The sequence below is a fragment of the Engraulis encrasicolus genome, chromosome 24 (genome assembly GCF_034702125.1).
Source record: "Engraulis encrasicolus isolate BLACKSEA-1 chromosome 24, IST_EnEncr_1.0, whole genome shotgun sequence".
Lineage (NCBI taxonomy): Eukaryota > Metazoa > Chordata > Actinopteri > Clupeiformes > Engraulidae > Engraulis > Engraulis encrasicolus.
Genome location: NC_085880.1, coordinates 3,773,191 through 3,794,213, shown reverse-complemented (window position 1 = coordinate 3,794,213; position 21,023 = coordinate 3,773,191). Strand labels below are relative to the sequence as shown.

General features: G+C 40.6%; 1 protein-coding gene and 1 pseudogene across 1 annotated transcript; both read right to left on the bottom strand.

Moving 5' to 3' along the window:
• Positions 1 to 2,468: 2,468 nt before the first annotated feature.
• LOC134441481 (interferon-induced, double-stranded RNA-activated protein kinase-like) lies at positions 2,469 to 13,310 on the bottom strand. Its single transcript, XM_063191811.1, has 20 exons — positions 13,155 to 13,310; positions 12,784 to 12,904; positions 12,563 to 12,692; positions 9,437 to 9,585; positions 8,927 to 9,047; positions 8,766 to 8,839; positions 8,517 to 8,672; positions 7,777 to 7,909; positions 7,460 to 7,518; positions 7,285 to 7,375; positions 7,082 to 7,128; positions 6,961 to 6,997; positions 6,732 to 6,781; positions 6,431 to 6,550; positions 6,193 to 6,318; positions 4,640 to 4,838; positions 4,289 to 4,435; positions 3,924 to 4,022; positions 3,746 to 3,808; positions 2,469 to 3,270 (listed from the first exon to the last, which is right to left on the bottom strand). The coding sequence occupies exons 2-20, from the start codon at positions 12,879 to 12,881 to the stop codon at positions 3,139 to 3,141; spliced, it is 2,031 nt and encodes a 676-aa protein (XP_063047881.1). The 5' UTR covers positions 12,882 to 12,904; positions 13,155 to 13,310; the 3' UTR covers positions 2,469 to 3,138.
• Positions 13,311 to 15,202: 1,892 nt separating this feature from the next.
• On the bottom strand, positions 15,203 to 20,691 carry LOC134441642 (complement C1q-like protein 2; annotated as a pseudogene).
• Positions 20,692 to 21,023: the final 332 nt, after the last annotated feature.

Below are 21,023 nucleotides of genomic sequence, written 5' to 3'. Positions count from 1 at the left end.
TTTGTGTACCGTTCCACCCCTAAAAAAAAGAGTTGCCTCATTATGCACGCGTTACTATCTGAGGCATGCTGTAATAGTCATCGAAAGGTTCATTACCATAATACTACTCTACTATGACATAACAGGGCCTTTAGTTATCCCAGGGGTGTCAAACATAAGGCCCGGGGGCCAGATAAGGCCCGTCAAATGGTTCAATCAGGCCCCTTGTAGAAAACAGAGAACTAAGAATGTCAAAATAAGAAGCAAATCGCTCTAGCCCATTACAAAAGTTGCTGCAGTTCTCTGAGATTTCAAGAGATTACATTGCTGGTCCTGCCCACTTGAGATCAAATAGGCTGTATGTGGCCCCTGAACCGAAACGAGTTCACCACCCCTGCTTTATCCTTTCAGGTGGTCAGTGCTCGTAGTAGTGTCTTATCAAATTCAAATTCAAATTCAAATTTGCTTTATTGGCATGCTTTATTGTCTTATCTCTACATTGGAGAGACACCAGCTGGTCAAGGCACCTTAGGAATCCTCCATCCAGGCCCGTCGGACAGGGGAGGACAAACGGGTATGTTGTCCCAGGCCCAGGGAGACACAGGGCCCAGAATTGGGTCCCCATTACATTGTATGTATTGGGTAGGGGGCCCTTTCAGATGACTTTGTCCCGGGACCGGCAAAAGCTGCAAGCGACCCTGCTTCCATCATCCATCATCTCTCATCTCCAAGCTCCACAGCTTCTCCTTGATCCTTTGTCATGACCCAGAGCAGGATTGTACACCTGACTAGGACGGTTTACTGCTATAGAGGCAGGGAGGGTCCATCTCAGAAGGGGTGTTGTGTTGTCTAATAAAGATTCAAGATTTATTTTATTACATGTCACTACTATAGGCGTATAAGAGAGTGCAATTCTTTGTCTTTTGTCTCCTCAAAAGATAACTAAATGAAAATTGTGTACGTGTGTGTGTGTGAAAAGAGGGAGAAAGAGAGTGAGACAGAGAATAAAGGTAGAGAAAAAGGGCCTTGGTTGACTGAGCTATTACGTGACGGAAATAGCTCAAACAGTTCGTCATGGTTGAGGAGGCTACTGTAGGAGGATCATTCAAATGTAGGCCTATACAGTACAGTACGTACATGTCAGGATTACGGGCAGTTATTTGAAGGGGGTGTAAGAGGGGGTCCTCTAAGAAGGAATGTGTCATTTTGACACATGTATAGTGTTAAGGTGATTTTGGAATATGACACAACATGTGTATTATTCAGTTAAAAGCACTGGTTAATTACTCCCCTCACCAACCTGGCGGGTCGGGAGTCGAACCGGCTACAAGTCTAACACCCTAACCGCTTATCCATGATGACTGCCCATAAACTGCCCATAGTGTCTTCATCCACCATCTCCTTCTCAGTCTCCACAGCCTCTCCTTGGTCCTGACTGAAAGCACCTGACCTCCACTGTGTCTGTCCACCTGTAGGTGGGCGGTAGCTGCTGTCTTCACTCATGCTTGAGACCGGCGCCTGTTAGTTGGTTAATGGACAACTTTATTTGTAATTTACTGTGTGAAATATTGTCATTGAATAAACAAACTATCCTACTTTGAGAATCATAGGCTGTATGTTATACTGTAATTGGTGTTTATAAATTATTTTCACAATGCCCCCCGCAACCAGCTCCAGTGCAGGTCGGAATCAGGACCATGGACAGGTATTTGACAGTACAGTGATTCGGTGCTGAAAGCCTGACAAAACTATCTACTAGCTAAGAAGGTGCAAGAAAAGGATGCCATACAGTATAATAAGTTTGGTTATCTTCTGCGGCAAAATAATGTTCCATAGAGCATAATAAACCATTAAGCATCATAGCCCATGACCCTTTGCCTTTGGTTCAGAAATTCACACTTTCAAGTTTTTTTTCACAACAGTAAGGGAGTCATGAAGAGATTGTCATGAGGACACTACGGTGTGAAGTTACTAGGGGTGGGACATTTTATCAGAAGCTTTGTTATTATTAATCACAAAACGTTTTCAGCATTTTTTGTGTGGTGATCCTTGAATAGCAACAAATGAGATGTAAGCTTCATTTGACCAAATCTCTGTGTTCTTCGGTGTGAGGAAGCATACACTTTCTGCAGTTTGAATCAATTCAGAGGAAGCTACAGGGAACGAATTCTCCATGTCTGCTTCTATCGGCAGCTCCAGCAGTTCTTGTGCTTGCTGCTACTTTGCGTTGCATTTTGATGGTATCAGCTGATGTGAGGAGTGTTATCTTAGCTCTTTTGTATGATTTGTAATGTACTGTATGTATGTGACCCCTAGAATACAAACTGTGATTAGTTTGGATTCGTATTTTTGATCAATTATTCATTATAAATCGATTAAAGTTACACCCCTAGTTACACATACAGTAGCTTGGAAAAATGTTTCTTACACATGTCTGGTAGGCCTACCAATTTATGGTAAAATATTCTGACCAATTATCAACACACCGACAATGTCAACAGGATTGTTTTATTTTATTCATTAATTTATTTTTTAATTAGTAATAGGACACAATGACATTTGAGCTGGGGTTCAAATCATAACAGGTTCAATCTTTCCAAGAAAAGTTGTCACAACCTATCCAGAGTTTATTGCAGTAAAACCAGTGTGTTTTCTTCAAATCAATATCTACACTCAGGTGGCATTAAAACCTTACTTCAATTTAGTTCACGTTGAAAAATAGGCATTAGTCCATATTACTGGGCCTCCTGGGAATATTTACATTTGATGCGTGATAATTGAAGACAAAACAAAGTGTTCTTGATTTGACAACGACAAAGAAAACTGATTTCCTGGTGACCATTACACTATAGGAAAATACAAGTCAGTTGCTAAGTACTGTGCTAAAAACCCTCTTCGTGGCTTTGTATGGCCTTTTCCCACATGATTTATTGAGAGGATGAAAGTGCAAACCTTGCCGAGTATTGTTTTAAAAATCAGTGGTTATGGATTTGTTAATTAATACAGAAATTCATGCATGATTTACAGATTCCTTCACACCATGATGGTAAAATATTACAGCGAAAATGCGAAGAAAAAAAAGTACAAGGGCAAAACTAAACCTCCTGTAAAACCATTTTCTTGTTACTGGCTGAGTCATTGAAGTGCTATGACAGCAGTTCATACAGTTGCATTTCTTTCATTGCCGTTCTGGTCTAGGACGGATGTAAACTTCTTCAGTTTGGGGGCCAGGTCTTTGGCATCAGGCCTGCCCGCAGGTTTATCACATAGCATTTCCTTGATTAGCTCGTGCTGTAGTGAAACACAAAAAAGTACAAAAACAATTAAGGTGATTTAACAATGCAAGCTAACATGAAGGTAACCAGCATTTATCAGACACAATTTGATGACCAACACAGGATCTTTTTTTTTTTTACAAGCCTTTGCTTTGAGTTTTTACGAGATAGGACAGTGAAGATAGTGACAGTAAGCGAGTTGGTAGAGAGAGACAGGGAAGGGTGGGGAAAGGACCCGGGCCGGAATCGAACTCGGGTCAGCCGCTTAGTAAACGAGTGCCCTACTGTTAGCATCACGGTAGGGCCACCAACACTGGACCTTGAATGTGCAGCGGTGTGCACATCACTCTTAACTATGACAAAGTGTACGCAGATACATGATTTGCCATTTTACTCAAGATTGATTGTAAACAGCTGCACAGACATTTTCATACCACCAAACACCATGCCCACACCTCAATATCAACAATATTATCCCCTACAGTACTTACTTCAAAGCAGAACTGGTCGCTGAATTCCTTTGGAAAATTCAGTTCTCTAACATCATCCCAAATCTATGGAACAAAAAGAAGGTTAAGAGGTGCTGTAGGTTAAGGCCAAGCTTCCAGTCTAGCAAAATGTAGTGTACAGTATATCAAAGATGACTGTAAAGAAACAGGGTATCCTCACCTTTCTCCTTTCAGACTTTGTGTTCATAAACCAAATGAGCTCGAAATAGATGAGCCCCAAAGCAAAGATGTCCACTTTGTGATCATACTTGGACTGATTCTATAAATGAACAGAGGGGGAAAATGGTTTTCTATGTTAATAAACCTAACAACCTTGTGTGTGTTTTCCCAACATATGGGACTACAGATAAAATTAGCGTTATGGTTATAATCTGGCTCAATTGTATGTTGTGCACTGTCAAATAAACAATAAATGAAATAAATAAATGAAACATTTACAGCTGTTCAACTCCTCCTTAGCAAATGCCTTTAGATGAAAGGATGTGCTAAATGTACAAAGTATACACATGATATGTTTCACATTACCTGTTCGGGGCTCATGTAAGACTTTGTGCCAGTGCGCTTTGTCCGCTCCATCATTGTGTCCTCATCATCATGGTCTGCAACAGTCACGAGGCCGAAGTCGCCTATCTTGACGGTCTTACGGTCTTTTCCAAACATGATGTTTGCAGGCTAATAACAACAAAAATACAACGATAACCGTTATCATTGTTTCCCAAAATGTCAATCTTGTGGAAGATCCATTCGAGTCCAAGTTTATTTGTCACATATCTATTCAGCTATGAAACTCCAGCCCTCAATGCTCATTGCAACTCTCCATCATATAAAAAACAACAACAAAATACAGAAAACAAACAAACAAACAAAATGGCTCACTTTTAAGTCACGGTGGATGAGGGATTTAGAGTGAATGTAGACTACTGCGTCCACAATCTGTGTGACGATGTCTTGGGCTGCCTGCCGCCTGTGTGGGTCCTGTTGTGTGTTCTTCTCATCGATCCACGTCAAGAGAGTGTTACCCTCGCACCACTCCATCTTGATGTAGAGGTACTCCATGGCAGGGTCGCTTCCTGACCTGAAGAAGACATCACAGCTACTGTACTGTATATAGCAACTCAGTGCTACTTCTCAGTGATACTTAGTACTACTACTATTCAATCTTTTCAAAGAGTTTATAGTTATTTTAGTGCGATTAGATCACAATATTTGATGTTAATTATTATTGTAAGTATTTTTGTGATGTATTCTGTATCAATGTAATATGTCGAAACAAAGGGAATGGTATTATTGATATATCGGCAGCTACTGAATTTTTTGTGGTGTATTCTGATCAGAGGTAAGAACGGGTAAAAAAATCCAAGCCCGAACCGACATGGGTCCATGGGAATTGGGCCGGGCCCGGCCCGAGGCCGACTAATTATTGGATGTGTAGGCCCGAGCCCGAGGGAAGCCCGAAATTTCAAATTTTATTTATAAGGAGGGGTGATCTATGATAACAAATCAAAGCCCTTAAATTAAAGTCATTAAAGTATTTTGTTACGAAATCTAAGTTAAATAGACTGTATAAACATGCAGGCCATCTTTTATATTTCTGTGTATGCTGCACTGCAGTGCACAGAGGTTACATTAAGCGATAATCCATCATTGACGCTTTTTTAAGAGTTGGCGGAAAATTTTAAGGGCGTCCGTCATTTTGACCGGCTGATCATTGGGCCATAAGCCACAGCAGCAGTACGACCTTAAAAATCTAGGACGAATGATAATAGAGATGATTGACTGCCACCACTTTTGCCAGGACAGCTTTTTGAATGTCTGATCAGCGACGAGGTGCCAGTCTTTTTGCTATCGTATGCAAGCAAAAGGCCACATTGACACTCAGCGAAGCCAACGCACGTTTCTGTAGCATTTTCAACAATCAATTGGAAGTTTTTCCACACCTCACTCTTACCGGTGTGGGGTTTCCTTTTCAGTTCCCCTGTCTTTAGTTTATCCTTCACTTCTTGCTGTTTCATATTATCGGGATCCTGGTCAAAATCATGCAGACTTGCGGAGGAAGATAATTAAGAGGACAGCGTTTACGACACGTGAACAAAGCATGCTCTGGCTCTGCGCTGCGGCTCCTGTTAAACAGCAATTTCAGCTCCTTCTCTGTTTTATCCAAATTATTTATTTAATAAAAAGTATTCATTGATCTAGCATCCATGCATAGTTTTAGTATATATTTTATAAGCACATACATAGCCTATTTATTTATTTAAAAAAAAAAAAAAAAAAAAAAAAAAAAAAAACTGTCAACGATAGAGAAGCCGAACCCGACCCTACCCGAACGTAATGAGTGACATTTCAGGCCCGACCCGACCCGAAATTGGCTCGGGTTCGGGTTCGGGCTCGGGCCTGGGCCAAAAATCATAGGTCTAATTCTGACTTACGTGGACGTGTTGGAACTGTCAGAGCCCTCATGTCTGTATGCGGTCTTCTCAATCCAACAGTGCTGGTAGCGCACTATGTGTGGGTGTTGCAGCTTTGCCAGAGCTTTCACCTCTCGTGAAGCTTTCCTAATGTATAACAGAAAGAAAAGCAATTTTGCCAGAGTAATGGATTGTTTTTACTCATCAAAATTAGAACAAAAGAAATTGTTAATTTGTAAGTTTACAACGAAATACTTACTCTGTAGACTTTACGATCTTCACAGCATAATTTGTCTCATCACATTTATTTCTTGCCCTGAAAACCCGTCCGAATCCTCCCTTTCCTATATCCTCTATTGAGTCAAATTCCTCTTCAAATCTGCAACATTTTGATCACACACACACACACACACACACACACACACACACACACACACACACACACACACACACACACACACACACACACACACACACACACACACACACACGTTATTGTGTTTGTATAAATGAAATTATTATGGATGAAGCAGTTTGATGGATATTCTAGCTGTACTCACCTGGACTTAGTTGCCTGACCAGCAGGATTCTTTGGAACATTTAAGGATTTCTGCAAGATAATTAATCAATTTATCAATTTAACAATTCATGTCAGAAGACACTAACAGCATATCATGATTGTTTAGCCATAATCAGTGACTATGTCCCCTTTAAAATAACAAAGAGCTTGCAATGTTCACATGGAACCTTACATAGTCAGTGTATACTGTAATATAGAGGGTAAGTTACCTTTTTATTTGGAAAGTTGTTGAAATTCGGAGCTAGTCTATAAAGAAAGGAAGGTGAAATTTAGAGACAGAAATGATATACAGAAGTATATAGATAGATAGATCATGTTGTGTATGCGTACAGTATTTTAGGCTTGTTTTGTGCTGGAGACTGCGGTGCCACTTGTGCCTGCAATCAAACAGAAGCACAAAAAAATACATTACAATCAACTGGACCATCCAGAATTAAAGTAAAATCAACTGGACAAAAGAAAACTGTTAGAAAATAATAACATTTTGACAAACACTTCATACATCAAGTGTACAACATTATTGTATTACTAACATTTGAGACGTCTTTAGAAGAATCTTTGAAGACAATGGAGTCACTTTCACTTGTAGCATTGCTTCTTAAGGCATCCATATCCTGGGATTCCCTAGGTCAAATGAATACATACATACATAGTCAACAAAGTTCAATGTTACCCAGTTGAAAGGAGTTTCTTTGATATTTTACTCACAAAGTCTCCGGAGTTGGAGAGGGTGAATCATCTTCAGACAGCCTTAACTTGCTGAGTTCCTGAGGATAACATGTGCCGTAAAGAGGTTGGACTACTATTGACTCACATCCATGGCTCATGTTATATCCATGTTATATTCAATCACAACATGCATGAAATAGGGATCATGAGTAGATATTATAGAAACCTCAATTCCCCCGCCCCCCCCCTCCCCACCGCCGTAGATGTGCTTAGGTACTGTATGGATAAATGTGTAGGTCTGCCATTTTGAACACAAGCACAGTGAACCATATGAAAAGAAAACAGTGTGTACCAACCAGACTGTCTGACTGAGACGCCTCCTGAATTGCATTCCACGCCAGCTGGGCTGCCTGCTGCTTCGCCTCTTTTGCTGTCTTGCCGCGTCCCTCTGGATACTCACGCTTATCTATTACTACTTTGTAAACAAACCTACCAATGAAAGCATAACATTTGTCAATACACATTCATTTTACTTTGTAGATCTTTAAATAGCGATTGTTGCGACGACTGTGGCGTAACGCCTGAACACTAGGGTTGCAAGTGTAGGTTGTAGGTGTGCTCTTGAGTGTCACACCAACAGAGCCCGGCTATTTGATGTAGCGCTCAGAGCCCCGGTCTGTTATCCCTGTAGGCCCAGGTTTGAGTCCTAGAAGGGCAGCTCTACTCCGCTTCGATACAAATGGTATCAGAAGTGGGATGGCTGCCATGAGGCAATTGAAGGTGCACCGCTGTGTACGAGCTGTAAGCCTATGAAAGGGACCTCCGGGATAGGTGACCCTGTGCAAGGAACCCCAGTGATGGGTGAAGCATAGGTGATGGGCCACACTGGGTGGGAGGAGTATGGTTTGCAGTTCTGTGAGGGACACCATGAGTGTGTGAAGTGCAAGTGTGCCCATCCTGAAGGGAAAGGCAGTGTTGTGTGGGTTGTGGATGTGCTCTGACTGTCACGCCAAACAGTCTGACACATCGATCGAGAGGTTAGAGCCCACGTTTGGTACAAAAAAAGGTCTTTAAGATTGCACCGATGTTTGCTTACTCGGGTATGTGAGATTGACCTCTTCGGTCCACCAGCTTGTAATCATGTGTCAGTTTACGCTGTTGACAATAATGATTTATTTCGCCGATGAAATTCTGTGGCGCGTCAGTCCTGAGATCTCTGGTTGGCGTTGACCTCTGCTGTTCCATTGCGTTACTGTAGAGCAACAGAAAAAATACACATACAAGTGCTTTAGTACCACCTCATCCCTCTCTGCTCAGGCCTATGCGTATATATACCAAACATTACCTTGGAGGGGAGACGTTACGACTGGATTGCTCATGCTGTCTGGATGTGTTTCCATTGGAACTGCTCTCGATAACCTACAAACAAACAGTGAATGGATATATTTTAAAGCTAGCCACATCACTGAGTTTCAAAACAAAAGTATTGAGGTGTTATCGTCATACCCCTTGCTCTCTTAAAATCTCCACGTAAACCAGCCGTGCAGCCTCTTCCTTTGCCTCCTTTTTATTTTTTCCAAGCGCCTCAGGGTAGGATTTCCCATCACTAGACTCATATCTGCAGCAGCTACAGTAAGACAGAACAGTTAATGCAAATGTACCCCCATGCCCGCCCTTGTAAGTCCAAGTTTTGCTAAAAGACTCAACAACATTGCAATTACATTACATAGAGTCTTGAGTAACAGATTAAGATCCAGTTATTATCGCTTTTGTAACAACAGGCTTATAATAGGACCTCTGTATACATGGGTTCTCAATTTCTGTTTTCCCCTGGTTGCGCAACCCTGGCTGCGCACAACTCAACCTCTGATTGTTGGAAGCCACTGTCGATCAAAAAATTAGCTCACGTGGTTGGCTGCCAGTGTCTTGCCCCTCCTCACAACAGCGTGTTTATAAACATTTTTTTTTTAAAAAAACACAAAAGGGATTAAAAACAAAACGTGGAAAAACACTTACTGTGGCGCACTAATAGAGCACACTCTTGTGGATTCAACAGGTGTGAAGTTCACTCTCGTCTTGTGACTGTGTTCATTGAGCCAGCACTGGTAATTGGGTTGTTTGATGCTAGTTGGAATTTCTGATGTCTGTGATGTTGATGGAGTAGTCTGCACAGAAAGATAGCAATTTACTGCATAACCACTAATATTGAACCACACATGATCATTAACATCATTAACCATTAACATCAACCATTAACTACATACATGCAAACTTGGAAGAAATGGTCATTTACAAAAGCATCAGATCACCTGGACAGTATACTGGAAGTGTAATCTCAGGCTATAATAATAATAATAATAATAATAATAATAATAATAATAATAATAATAACAACAAATGATAATTTCACATCACTGTGTAGAATGATATAATATCTTGAGGTATATATTGACTTCAGCCCATTCCTTTGAGTGAGCCAGCCATGCACCCTTCTCACTAAGCTGCAAACTGTAGTCTCTACTGCAGGGGTGGCCAAAGGCCTCATATGACATGAGGACACACGTGCACGCACACGCACGCACGCACGCACGCGCGCGCACACACACACACACACACACACACACACAAAGCATGTTCTCAGAAAAGGGTTCTCTTCACTTGGTCCAGGAAGACAGATGCTGAGGCACTCAAGGTTGCAATTTTTTTTACTTTTTTATTTGGCTACAATGCATATTACTGATTCTTGAAAGTTTGGCAAAAACATGTCCCTGCAGTAAAATGCTAATTCTGTTGAAAATCAACTAAATTTTCACGAACAAAATGAATCCAGGTAATGGCCAAGGGGTCTGTTACACAAATACACAGTTGTTTGAAATATTTAAGTGTAATTTCATTACTTTTCATGGCTATAAACCTGTCCACACCCTGTAAAAACGCCTGTCCCAAGGACTGGCATCATCATTTCAATTGACTTAAAATACAAAAATCACTAACAGAATTGAACAATATCACCATGATGTGGAAGACCATATTAAAGTGGTTCTACAGATGTGCACATAGTGCATGTAAAACAATATTTACTATTATTTTCTGATTGCTCAAAATGTGTCCAGCATATTGGTCACCACCGTCAGATTTTTTCTAAAAGACAATAAAATCAGGTATGCACAAGGTAATTTTCATTACTGAGGACCCCTTTTCAAACCTTTAGCTCTACTGCATACTTCACCATCACTGAAGCTCCTGTAAGTTTACTATTTTGTCCTCAATTTGTTAATTTGTTTGGACACTGGTACTGTCCCAACCATAAACTGTCAACACCGTCGGGGGTTTGAATGGTATTATATTACATTAATGTTAATTAATATATACTTTCTCAGAAAAGGTATGAAGCACCCAAGAAACAGAGCGAAAATGAAATGGCTAATGTGAACAAACAATGCATAATATGTAAAAGAGTGTTTTTTTGTCTCACACCGTCAGATGTCACCACCGTCAGATTTTGTTCCGCTCATCATCTTGTTCCATATTTTACTAAATTGTGCTGGTTAATGAAATATTACTAGGCATGTTAGTAATAATTGTGATCCAAAATGATACTCTAGCCACCACTGAGGTGCATTTGGAGTTTTTTTGTCAGAAAACCTGACGGTGGTGACATCTGATGGAGTTCACCAAAAAACACATGTTTTACGTGTTTTTGACATGTTTTAAGAATATGCATACAATAAGTATCTACAGTTATGTTCAATTGTTAAAGTAATTCACTTTAATACAGCAAACATATGCTTTTACTTCTAATTCTGTCTGCCGCTGTTGACAAAACAAGAAAGAGCCCATTTTATGAAAAATGTTAAACATGGGGAGCTTGGCCAATACATTCACTGCACAGCCAAGACCTACATCTATGATAATACATCTCTACATTTTGGATTTGAACAACTTAAAACCTGTTTTTGCCACATTTTCAAGAACCAGTGGCCTACTTCCTAGAGAATCTAACTAATGAAGAAAAAACACATGCACAAACATACTGTGCACACACAAAAATGAAGTGTTTATGCAAGATGCCATTGACTTGAGAGGGCTATTTATTTTGCTAAATGCAGGTACTAATTAGGCCACTTTCACCACTCTCAGATTACTGTCACCACCGTCAGTTCAAAAGTCACCACCGTAAGAAGGAGTTTTGGACATTTTAAATGAATGTGCTTACAACATTTTCCTTAGGAGTTGTTGAATTATCAAAGTAATAGCCAATTTAAGCCTACACGAATATTTGTGAAATTACAAAAAAAAATTGTTCTATTTAGGCGTTAAGTAAGCATCGTATGACGGTGCATAATTTGAAATTAGAACACATGAAGCAGTATTAAAATAGAACAAAAGTGAATTTTCAACATTTAAAGGCATATGTGTGAACCAAAAAATACACATAATCACTTAAAAACTCCAGATACATATGCAAACAAATCAATACAATTTTAATTAATTTTAATTGTGTCTGACGGTGTTGACAAAAAAACAAGGTATGATGGGAGAAAAGCCTGATTTCTGAAAAAAAATACAAAATGGGGAGATTGGCCTTGTGCATTTCTGAAAAGCCAAGAACTTAGTCTACGAGGACATACCATATAATTTCGTAATTTACTTAGTTTTTTTCTGTCAACATTACAACCTGTTTTAGCCACTTTCTCAAGAATCAGTGCTACGCGTTTCGGCCCTTATGGCCTTCTTCAGGGCGTATCAAGGATAAGAGCCCCTACACTGATGAGCACCAAGGAAAAAAGGTGAAGACCCAGAAGCACTCCAATTACCTGCTTAGGGTTCTCTTCACTTTACATTGGCCCCTTGGCAGCATAGTTTTTCAACATGCGGCCGCAAACAGAAACATTTAGGCTACCCCCCCCTGCTCTAGACTACAGGAATAAACAGATGATGTGATTCATTTCATGGATGCAATGACCCAACCTAGACCATATACTTAAGACCATAGCCTGACTTTGCCATCCATAACCTCCAGTCAATTTATTATGTAACCTACCAAACCGGCTGTGTGTGGAGGACAACAAACTATATATTATGACCATGTGATCACAGAAATAAACATTAGAGAAGGCATAAATAATGCACATGTCTTACAGAACCATTGATCTCTGTTTTCAGCAACTTTTCCAAGGCCTTTTGTGCAGCACTTTCTTTGGCCTCTTTCTTATTTTTCCCAACTCCTTCTGGATATGGCGTGCCGTCCACTGAAGCCTTAATTGTGAATCTGTAACGCACATTGAGTCATGAATGCACTGTCAGTCTGCCAGGTAGTCGTAAGAGGTAACTGTGATGTGCTCGCAGATTGTCAACATTACGTTCTAATGTGGTCCGGACCGGAGACGTCAACCTCCTCATACTGGACTGATACCCGTGTCTTCTGTCCATACTCGTTTAGCTGTGCTACGAAATTCATCCGGTAGAGCAGCTACAACCCAACTGTAAACAACAGGAATAATGGTGACGCGGAAATAAAGCCATAGAATGGGTACTCAGAGATGGTATCTTACAAGCGACCATCTCTGGTATAGGCCTACTTGTTGAAAACACCTAATGTAATGACAATCTTGTTTAGAAAAGTATGCATATGCCTACTTAGGACACAGGAGTGCAGTGCAGTATGACATGCGACAGCTGTCCACCATGTCCACAACCATAAAAGCTACAACACATTGCACAATTTACGAACCTCAAAGAATTCTTGAATGGAAAGACGGACTTGTCAGTATGCAGAAGACCTTTGGACAGCAAACTCTATCTGTCAGTACTACTGCCACAGCCTGTCCAACCCAGAAACCTGGTATTACCCTGGTATTACTTTCATTTCTATTCAAAGTTTCGATTTCCGGAGAACTCCGTCATATGTATGCCACCACCAATCATGAACCCAAATCAGGATGAAAGGTGTGGCTTAGCTACAGACCCGCCTTCTACAAGATTCTCACTATCTTGTGAGATAATTTCTATTATGATAAGTTTTTAGTACGCCACATTGCCAACTACTTTTTAAAATGGATCGTAGGCTAGGCCTACGCTCCCTTACATAGGACTAGGAGTAATGAAAACTGCACGGTGCTCATTTTTGTGTTACAAAAATATCTGCAGTTTAAGGCAAAAGTTTAGTGATGCTTAGTGAAGTTGTTATGCACACATACGCGCGCGCGCACGCACGCAGTAGGCCATTTCATTTTAAATTTGGACATAGGCCTAGGCCTACTCAGTGTTCTATGGTAATTAGGATATGTGGGGGTAAATATTAAATATATAGGCATATAAATAGCTTAACTTTTCATATAAGCTACTTTACTACTTTATGCAAGTCTATCCGTTCCTGTTGTCATAGACACACTGTACTGTGTACTGTATTCTACTGTATTGTATAGGCCAACCTGAGATTTTCAACTGGATCTGGCCCAGCGGCCACCTTTTAGATTGAGCAGTAATCTGTGGCCTACTGTGTTTGTGTATTTATATCCATAGTATGTTAAACTGCATAGCAATTCATGGAGGACCACCAATATTTTCACGCCCAGGGACCACCAGTGGGCCATGAACCATGTTGGTGTATGTACATGTATATTTATATACGAAGAAGAAGCAAGAATATACATCTCTAAGACAAAAAAAATCATCCTGGACTTTGCGCTTAACTGAGCTGCCCCTGCTCCTGTGTACATGCACAATGATGCCTGACACAAACGCAGTCCCTCAAATAGGCGCCCATAATCTCTGTAACCTCTGTAGACGTAGTAGGTCCCTACTGCAGGTCAACACTATAGCTCTGGTCGAAGTGGCCCAGTAGCAGCTGTACACTTCCTGAAGGAATAATGTTTCTATATTATTTCAGTTTTTTTTAATTAATGTTTCTAATGTTACTTTTGTGTTTGTGAATGGAGCACATTGAACTGCTACAAATAATCATGCCTTGCCTTGGATAAACAAGCCTACTGGTGACCTACTACTAGGCCTACTACTACTACTTCACCCATGCTGACCTATTGTGCACGCTGCCTCAATATGGCACTTCCGCTGCACAGAAGCTGACAGGAAGATATATATTTTTTTAAAGCATAGGCCTATGTAATTTTGTATTTATTTTATTAGTGCATTATTTACACTGATAAAAAGGTGAGGACGTCTGAAGAAGGGTTTTGCCCGAAACGTCACGGAAAAAAAATACAAAAAATTGGGAGCATTACATCCTGGTTGCAGTGGACTTTTTCCCCTTTTTTATCTGGCTATTTATTGGTCCTGCTCCCAGGTCGGACGCTTGGATGTGCGAGCTTTTACCTTCAACTTGCATTATTTACACTTATTTACCAATAACAACAAAGGCTATTCTATTCTATTCTAGACATGTTGCTGTACAGGATAAAATAAGCCCCCATTCACATCTTGGACAACATGGATGTTTTTAATATTTTTTATGGTTTACATGCTTGTCCATAGGCTGCAGTGATGTGTATCAGTGGGCCTACGTAAACAAATTGTTTTGGTTAATTTGACATAGTACATTAAACAAAATTAACACTAATGTGTAGTTTTTAGACAACATAATGTTAATGTGTGAAAACCTGAGAGAGGCTTTTCATCTTAACCTACAGAAAAATATACATTAATGTCATCTGAAAGTTGGGCTACATCATTTACTATATATATATATATATATATATATATATATATATATATATATATTTTAACAAGCCAGGTCGCCTCACAACAGAGGTAGAGCTGAAATTAACACTGAGACCTCAGAGGGAAGAATCGCACTTGTCTGTATTTGTGTTAGGCCTACATCTTGAAGAGCAGATGTCCAGAGAAGGTGGTGTGGTAGAGGCTGTTATCTCTCACCCAGGCACCGGGATAGAGCTTTAAGAAGACCACATCCCCAACCTCCAGCAGCAGAGTCACTCAATTGGACGGCTTAACATGCTGACTTTCCTGCTTGCTGTATGCAATGACGGTGCTTTTGTCATTTTTGTACAGATAGGCTCCGGTTAGACGCATGGCCGTCTCCTAACAGGAAGAAGACAAAGTGGTAGGCTCCTCGCACCGGCGCCGTGAACACACCTGCATGGGGTAAATTAAAACAAGAACAAAGGAACAAACACAAGCAGGTAATTGGAGTGCTTCTGGGTCTTCACCTTTTCCCCTTGGTGCTCATCAGTGTAGGGGCTCTCAAACTTGGTCCAGGTAGACAAATGCTGAGGCACTCAAGGTTGCATTTTTTTTTTACTTTTTAAATTTGGCTACATTGAAGTGCCTGAGTGCCTCAGCATTTGTCTACCTGGACCAAGAACAAATGAATGCAGCGTGTGCACATCAGTGTTATAGAGGTAAGGATTTAGTCATGAAGGGAGGCTCACTACCACTCTGAGCATCAATCACACATTACAAAATGCTTTAATGAAATTACATGTGCGTTGTATTGGTGAAAAGAATGGTGTTTCAGCTCTCTAGGCATCTCCCTTCTCCACAAACCACATTAATTCTGTCTAGAGTAATTTTTTTTGAGAATATGCTGGAGATCATGAGTTCATAGGATCATGATATCACAAGTGTTAATATAGCTCTTTTAGAGTGGAAATTCACCCTGTTTCAGATAACATTTAGTTCCACTTACTGTGTAGCAATAGTTTACTCTTCAATCAGAAAAATACTTTCAGAGTGAATTCTATTCAAAGTTGTGTAAATACTGCAGGGATTAAAGTTTTCCGTCGCTACGACGGATTTCCGTCAACTGGATTTTCGTTTGGACGGATTTCCGTCCGTATAATTTATGTCAATTAATTTACAATGTTTACTTTCCAACTGAACACAAATCGAGAGCACTCCTGGTCATGAGAAGGTGACAGAGGTGTGTTTGGTGTACGGATTTAGTTATACACTCCACCACTGGTGTGATAGGCCTACAACAGATTCACTCATCAATAGTTTTGAGCCATCCCCGTTCTTCCAAAAAAAAAAAAGAAGTACAGCACAAGCGGTCAACAATTCGGTGGCGATGCAGCGCGAGAGACTAAAAAAAAAAATAGCCAACATTGTTGCTGATGGCAGAAAAGAAAACACGTGTAATTCTATGTCTTTAAAGTGCAATGACAATCGTTAAACGAGTTGGACTGAGATTCCAATATGGGCTAATAATGCATATGCATGGAATGCATAGCTGGAAGAAGGTAGGACACGTTTCCATTATCGTTGCACCTGCCGTGGAAGATGGTTAAAAAAAAATAGTTCACTTTGACTGCGCATGATGTCCTTTTCATGAAGGGTTTGCCTTTTAAGCATTGTGGCTTTTACTAACATTATTCATAGCCCCAATGGGACGGCTATCATTGGCAGCTAGCTAGGATACCACGCGTTTCATCCTCAAAGTTTAGCGCGTTTGACTGGCTGCGTAAAAGGGCTATGATAGAACTAGCTCTAGTTGTCTTTCTGACAACGGATACTTTACTGTCTCATCTGTAATCATAGCAGATTAACTTTGTTGTTGCCGATATACATTCAAGAAATAAGTTAAAAATGAATTGCATTTTACAGGAGTCACTGTTGCTATCCCAGGCAGAGTCAATATTTTATGCCACGTCTTGTTCTGGGAAGCAGTGTTCTGATGAGTGGACTCATATGGTCGATAAATGCCGTTTCGATGTTTGTTTCACTTTCAAGGGTTGTTGTAGGCTATTGTGTGATGCTATTTTTGCTAACTGGAATAGTGTGCAGTAACAGTTGTGTGTGTGCTTGTTTTTGAGTGGCTCAACGTCTGTGCCCATCTTCTCGGACTATGCGTTTCGTTTGAGTTCAGTTATTTGCGCACTGCGCACTCAGGGCCGATGGGTGGGCGATTTGCCTTGATTCGAGTGGAAAGTTGCGCGACAAGCTTGGGAAAGTGTGTTAGGCCTACTTCTGTTAAATGATGGACGTCTGACTGTGCCTGTGTCGTGTCTGCGTGCGTCTTGTCAGCTTGTATGAGAGAACACGAGTGCGTGCAGGAATCGGGGACGTTTTTTATATCAATGGTAAGCGTGTGCCTGCCACCGCACATCGAGAGGCAAAAAAGTAGCCATTAGGTTTTTAAAACGGTAGAAGACAGAGGCAGACTACCGCACCCTGTTTGTAAAAGTCAACAAGTTATTTGTAACAGGATAAATAGTGAAAAAGGGTGAAAAACATACAAATAACCAACAACTAGTTTTCTCCCTCTGATTGCTATGACCAGACAGTGCATTGTTTTTTAAATGTCAGAAATACAACTGCAAGCAATGCGCACCAGTGCTTTCACCAGAACGGTGTGTGCCCATTCTGATGTGAAAGACAAAATATAGGCCTACCGGTAGCCTGCTACTACTACAACAACAACAAAAACCACAATGGGATTACTGTATCAACACATTGCAATTCCAAGTCAATAATTCTGTGAGATCAGCTACCATTTTGAAGCAACACTCATTGTGAATCCATTCTGCATAATGTTGTGAACAATTCATAAATAATGGGTAGAAATAAGAGGAAATAACCAAAACATGCCCCAAATTGCAGTTCAGTGTTTGCAGTCTGATATAGTATCCATCATTCCTCCATTCTCGGCCAGTTCTAGTCAATCTGGTGGCCTAGGCCTGTCCCCTTTCCCTCTTTCCCTTTTTTTGTATTTAGAAATTGGCATCTGTAAACATAGCATTGTAGGCCTACATCTGATTGAGCACATCTGATCTAGTACCTACAGGTACATTCATATTGAGTGTATACAGACCTACTTAGTGTATAATGAATATTCATTGTTAATGTGAACTGTAAAGTTTTATGTTGGTTGAAGTTCTGATTTTGTGGCAGTTTTTGGTATTACTGGCACCCTCAAGACATAGGCCTATTCTGCTCTAGGCGACTGCCCTGTCTGCCTATGTCTAGCGCTGGCTCTGACACAATTCCTTGCGTACCCAGGTGAAAAACCCATATACTTAAAGTGTACTTTTTTTGACCGTACTTAGTACAAAGTGTACTATTTTCGGCGATTTAAAGTGCGCTTCATTGCACTATTAGTGCACTGAAGCACTACTAAAGCAGTACTTCAGCACACTTGCAGCACACTGAGGATGCTAAATTGGCACCGCTTTTGGACAACTTTAAGTGCACTACAAGCATACTTTTGAAAGTATGCTCCAAACACGCTTGTCATGCATTCGTATGGCATTAATAGTGTGCTTGAGTACACTTCTATAACATTTTATTGTTACTAGAAGTACAATAAAAGTATATTAACTTCATGCTTCTTTGGACTACATTGGAACATTTTAAGTATGTAAAAAGTATATCATATTAAGTATTGTAAATATATAACAGGTATGCTTGAAGTATATTTACAGTACACTCCCAAGTACAACGAATAATATAAATGTAATACTACAATCCATGCTGGTTCTCAGAGCTTGTACATTACACATAGCCACATGTCACAGCAGTGATACAGTATGCATGCCTAGCACGTCTGACATTTACAATCATTACATTGTTACAGAGATTTCAGATACACATTTCACTTTATTTCATTTTTGTTCCACCTTCCTGCAGTTGATCATTTGAATTGATCATAAATGGTGACCCTTGATTCTTTGTTTGAACAACTAGTTCCAACTTACCTCTCACCATGATATCATGGGAAGTGTGAGTCTATATATACCAGAACATATACGTGACCATCATAATGACGGTGGGAACATGGCCATTTTTTGTGTACCACTTTAAAATGTTAAAACTCCTACAATAAATGCAGAATATAACAATGAGTAATATTTTCATGCAAACCAAAGATATTCCTTAGAGGTAAATGGATTTCTGTTTGAGAAATTTAGCTCCAAGAAGTGCATTGCATGATGGTACATGCATGATGATGCATGATGGGTAAATGCACTTTGTGTAAGCACACTTTGAATATATTTGGATGAAGCACAATCGTGGTGCACTTAGAAAAAGTATACTTCCAATATGTTAAAGTGATTTACTTTAAAGCGCACTATAGAAAATCACACTTCGAAGTCACTTGGGTGAAGTATAATCAAAGTGCACTTAAAAAAAGTGCAATTGCAATATGTTATTAAAAAATACACTTTTAGTAAGTTCACTATTAGAACACTATTAGTATATTCCTCTAAATACACTTTAGCCAAACATCTTCTAAGTGCACTTTATGTATGGTTCGCAAAGTGTACTTTCTTTGAGAGCAACTTAATTACATCTAATTTTAAGTACACTTTAAATAAGCATATTGTAAACATACTTTTTCTTAGCACAAAAAGTGTGAGTGCGCTTTTAACATGCTAAGTACACTTCAGTCGTGCTTTTATTGTACTAAATTGAACCACTTTTTCACCTGGGTATGTTTCATTACGAGGGCAGAGCCTGGCTACATTGGTTTTCGTAGGGTTACGGAGTGATACTCGATCGGGTACCTAATCGGTAAAAAAGTTCAGTCAGATGACTTTTTTTTGCTTTAATCCCTGAATACTGTATTAAGAGATTAGAAGAAATTACACTGACCATCTTCAGAATATTACAGTGACTTTTGACTCCACTATCAGAGTAATTTGAGAATCTTTACTCTGACACACCCTTTTTAGCTGTTCAATAGTAGCAAAATGAAGTGTAAAACATGAAAGTAATCATATTAAAATAGGTAATTCTCCCCCACCCATACCTGTGTTTGGGTTGTAGGCGCTTCCAATGTTGCTAATGACGTTCCCAAAAACAAGCACGGTCTTAACTTTAAAGGGACCAACATGTCCGTCCCCGAGTGCGGCAGAGAATGCCACCCTCTCCTCCTCCCAGTTGCTCCTCAGCTCCGCCACCTGACTCCCCGTGAGTGTCACGCTGTCTCCCACGGTCCTCAGAGCAGTGGCCTGCTCCCCCTGCGCCTCCCTCAGCTGCCCGATAACACCTCTCTGCTCCTGCAGCCTCTCTTCGCTGGCTCTCAGCCTGGCCTCCATGGCTTCTGCCCTCTTCTCCACGGCCTCCAGCTGAGTCTTGGCGTGCCTGAGCTCCACTCTCTGCTCTGCCAGCAGGGCGGACATCTCTCTCAGCACAGTGTGGATGTCCGGCTGGCAGGTCTGTTGGGTGGGGGCGGCAGAAGCATCTTCTTGGTGGGCTCCTCCACTCTCCGCTGTGACCACAAGCAGGCCTGAGGAAGACCACAGCAGCAGCTGCAGTGGCAGCAGCAGCTCAGCTACAGGAGTCGTCATGATCAATACACACATTTTTTTTAAAAAAAACACACACACACACAGCTGGACCTTATCTCTGCACTGTGTGTGATGAGGGTTTGGGGTAGCTTTGCATGTGGACACACAGACCAGCCAATGTGTGTTTCAAAAGATTCTGATGCCTCTTCCCTTGTTTTTCACAATGCCTTGTGGTGGGAGGAATTGTTGGACTGAGAAATGTGGGAGGTTTCAAAGCTTATGGTGCCAACAGCTGGTTTTGTCATAGAGTAGCAACACGCACAGACATGCACACACACACACACCCACACCCGTACACGTGTGTCTGTGCATACACTCATGCACACAGAAAT

Excerpts from the sequence above, each read along its gene's own strand:
- LOC134441481 (XM_063191811.1), bottom strand. The coding sequence starts at position 12,881 with ATGAATTTCGTAGCACAGCTAAACGAGTATGGACAGAAGACACGGGTA. Across the intron at positions 8,673-8,765 it reads CGTAACGTCTCCCCTCCAAG|TAACGCAATGGAACAGCAGA; the intron begins GTAATGTTTGGT and ends GTTGCTCTACAG. Across the intron at positions 6,319-6,430 it reads AAGATCGTAAAGTCTACAGA|GAAAGCTTCACGAGAGGTGA; the intron begins GTAAGTATTTCG and ends GTTATACATTAG.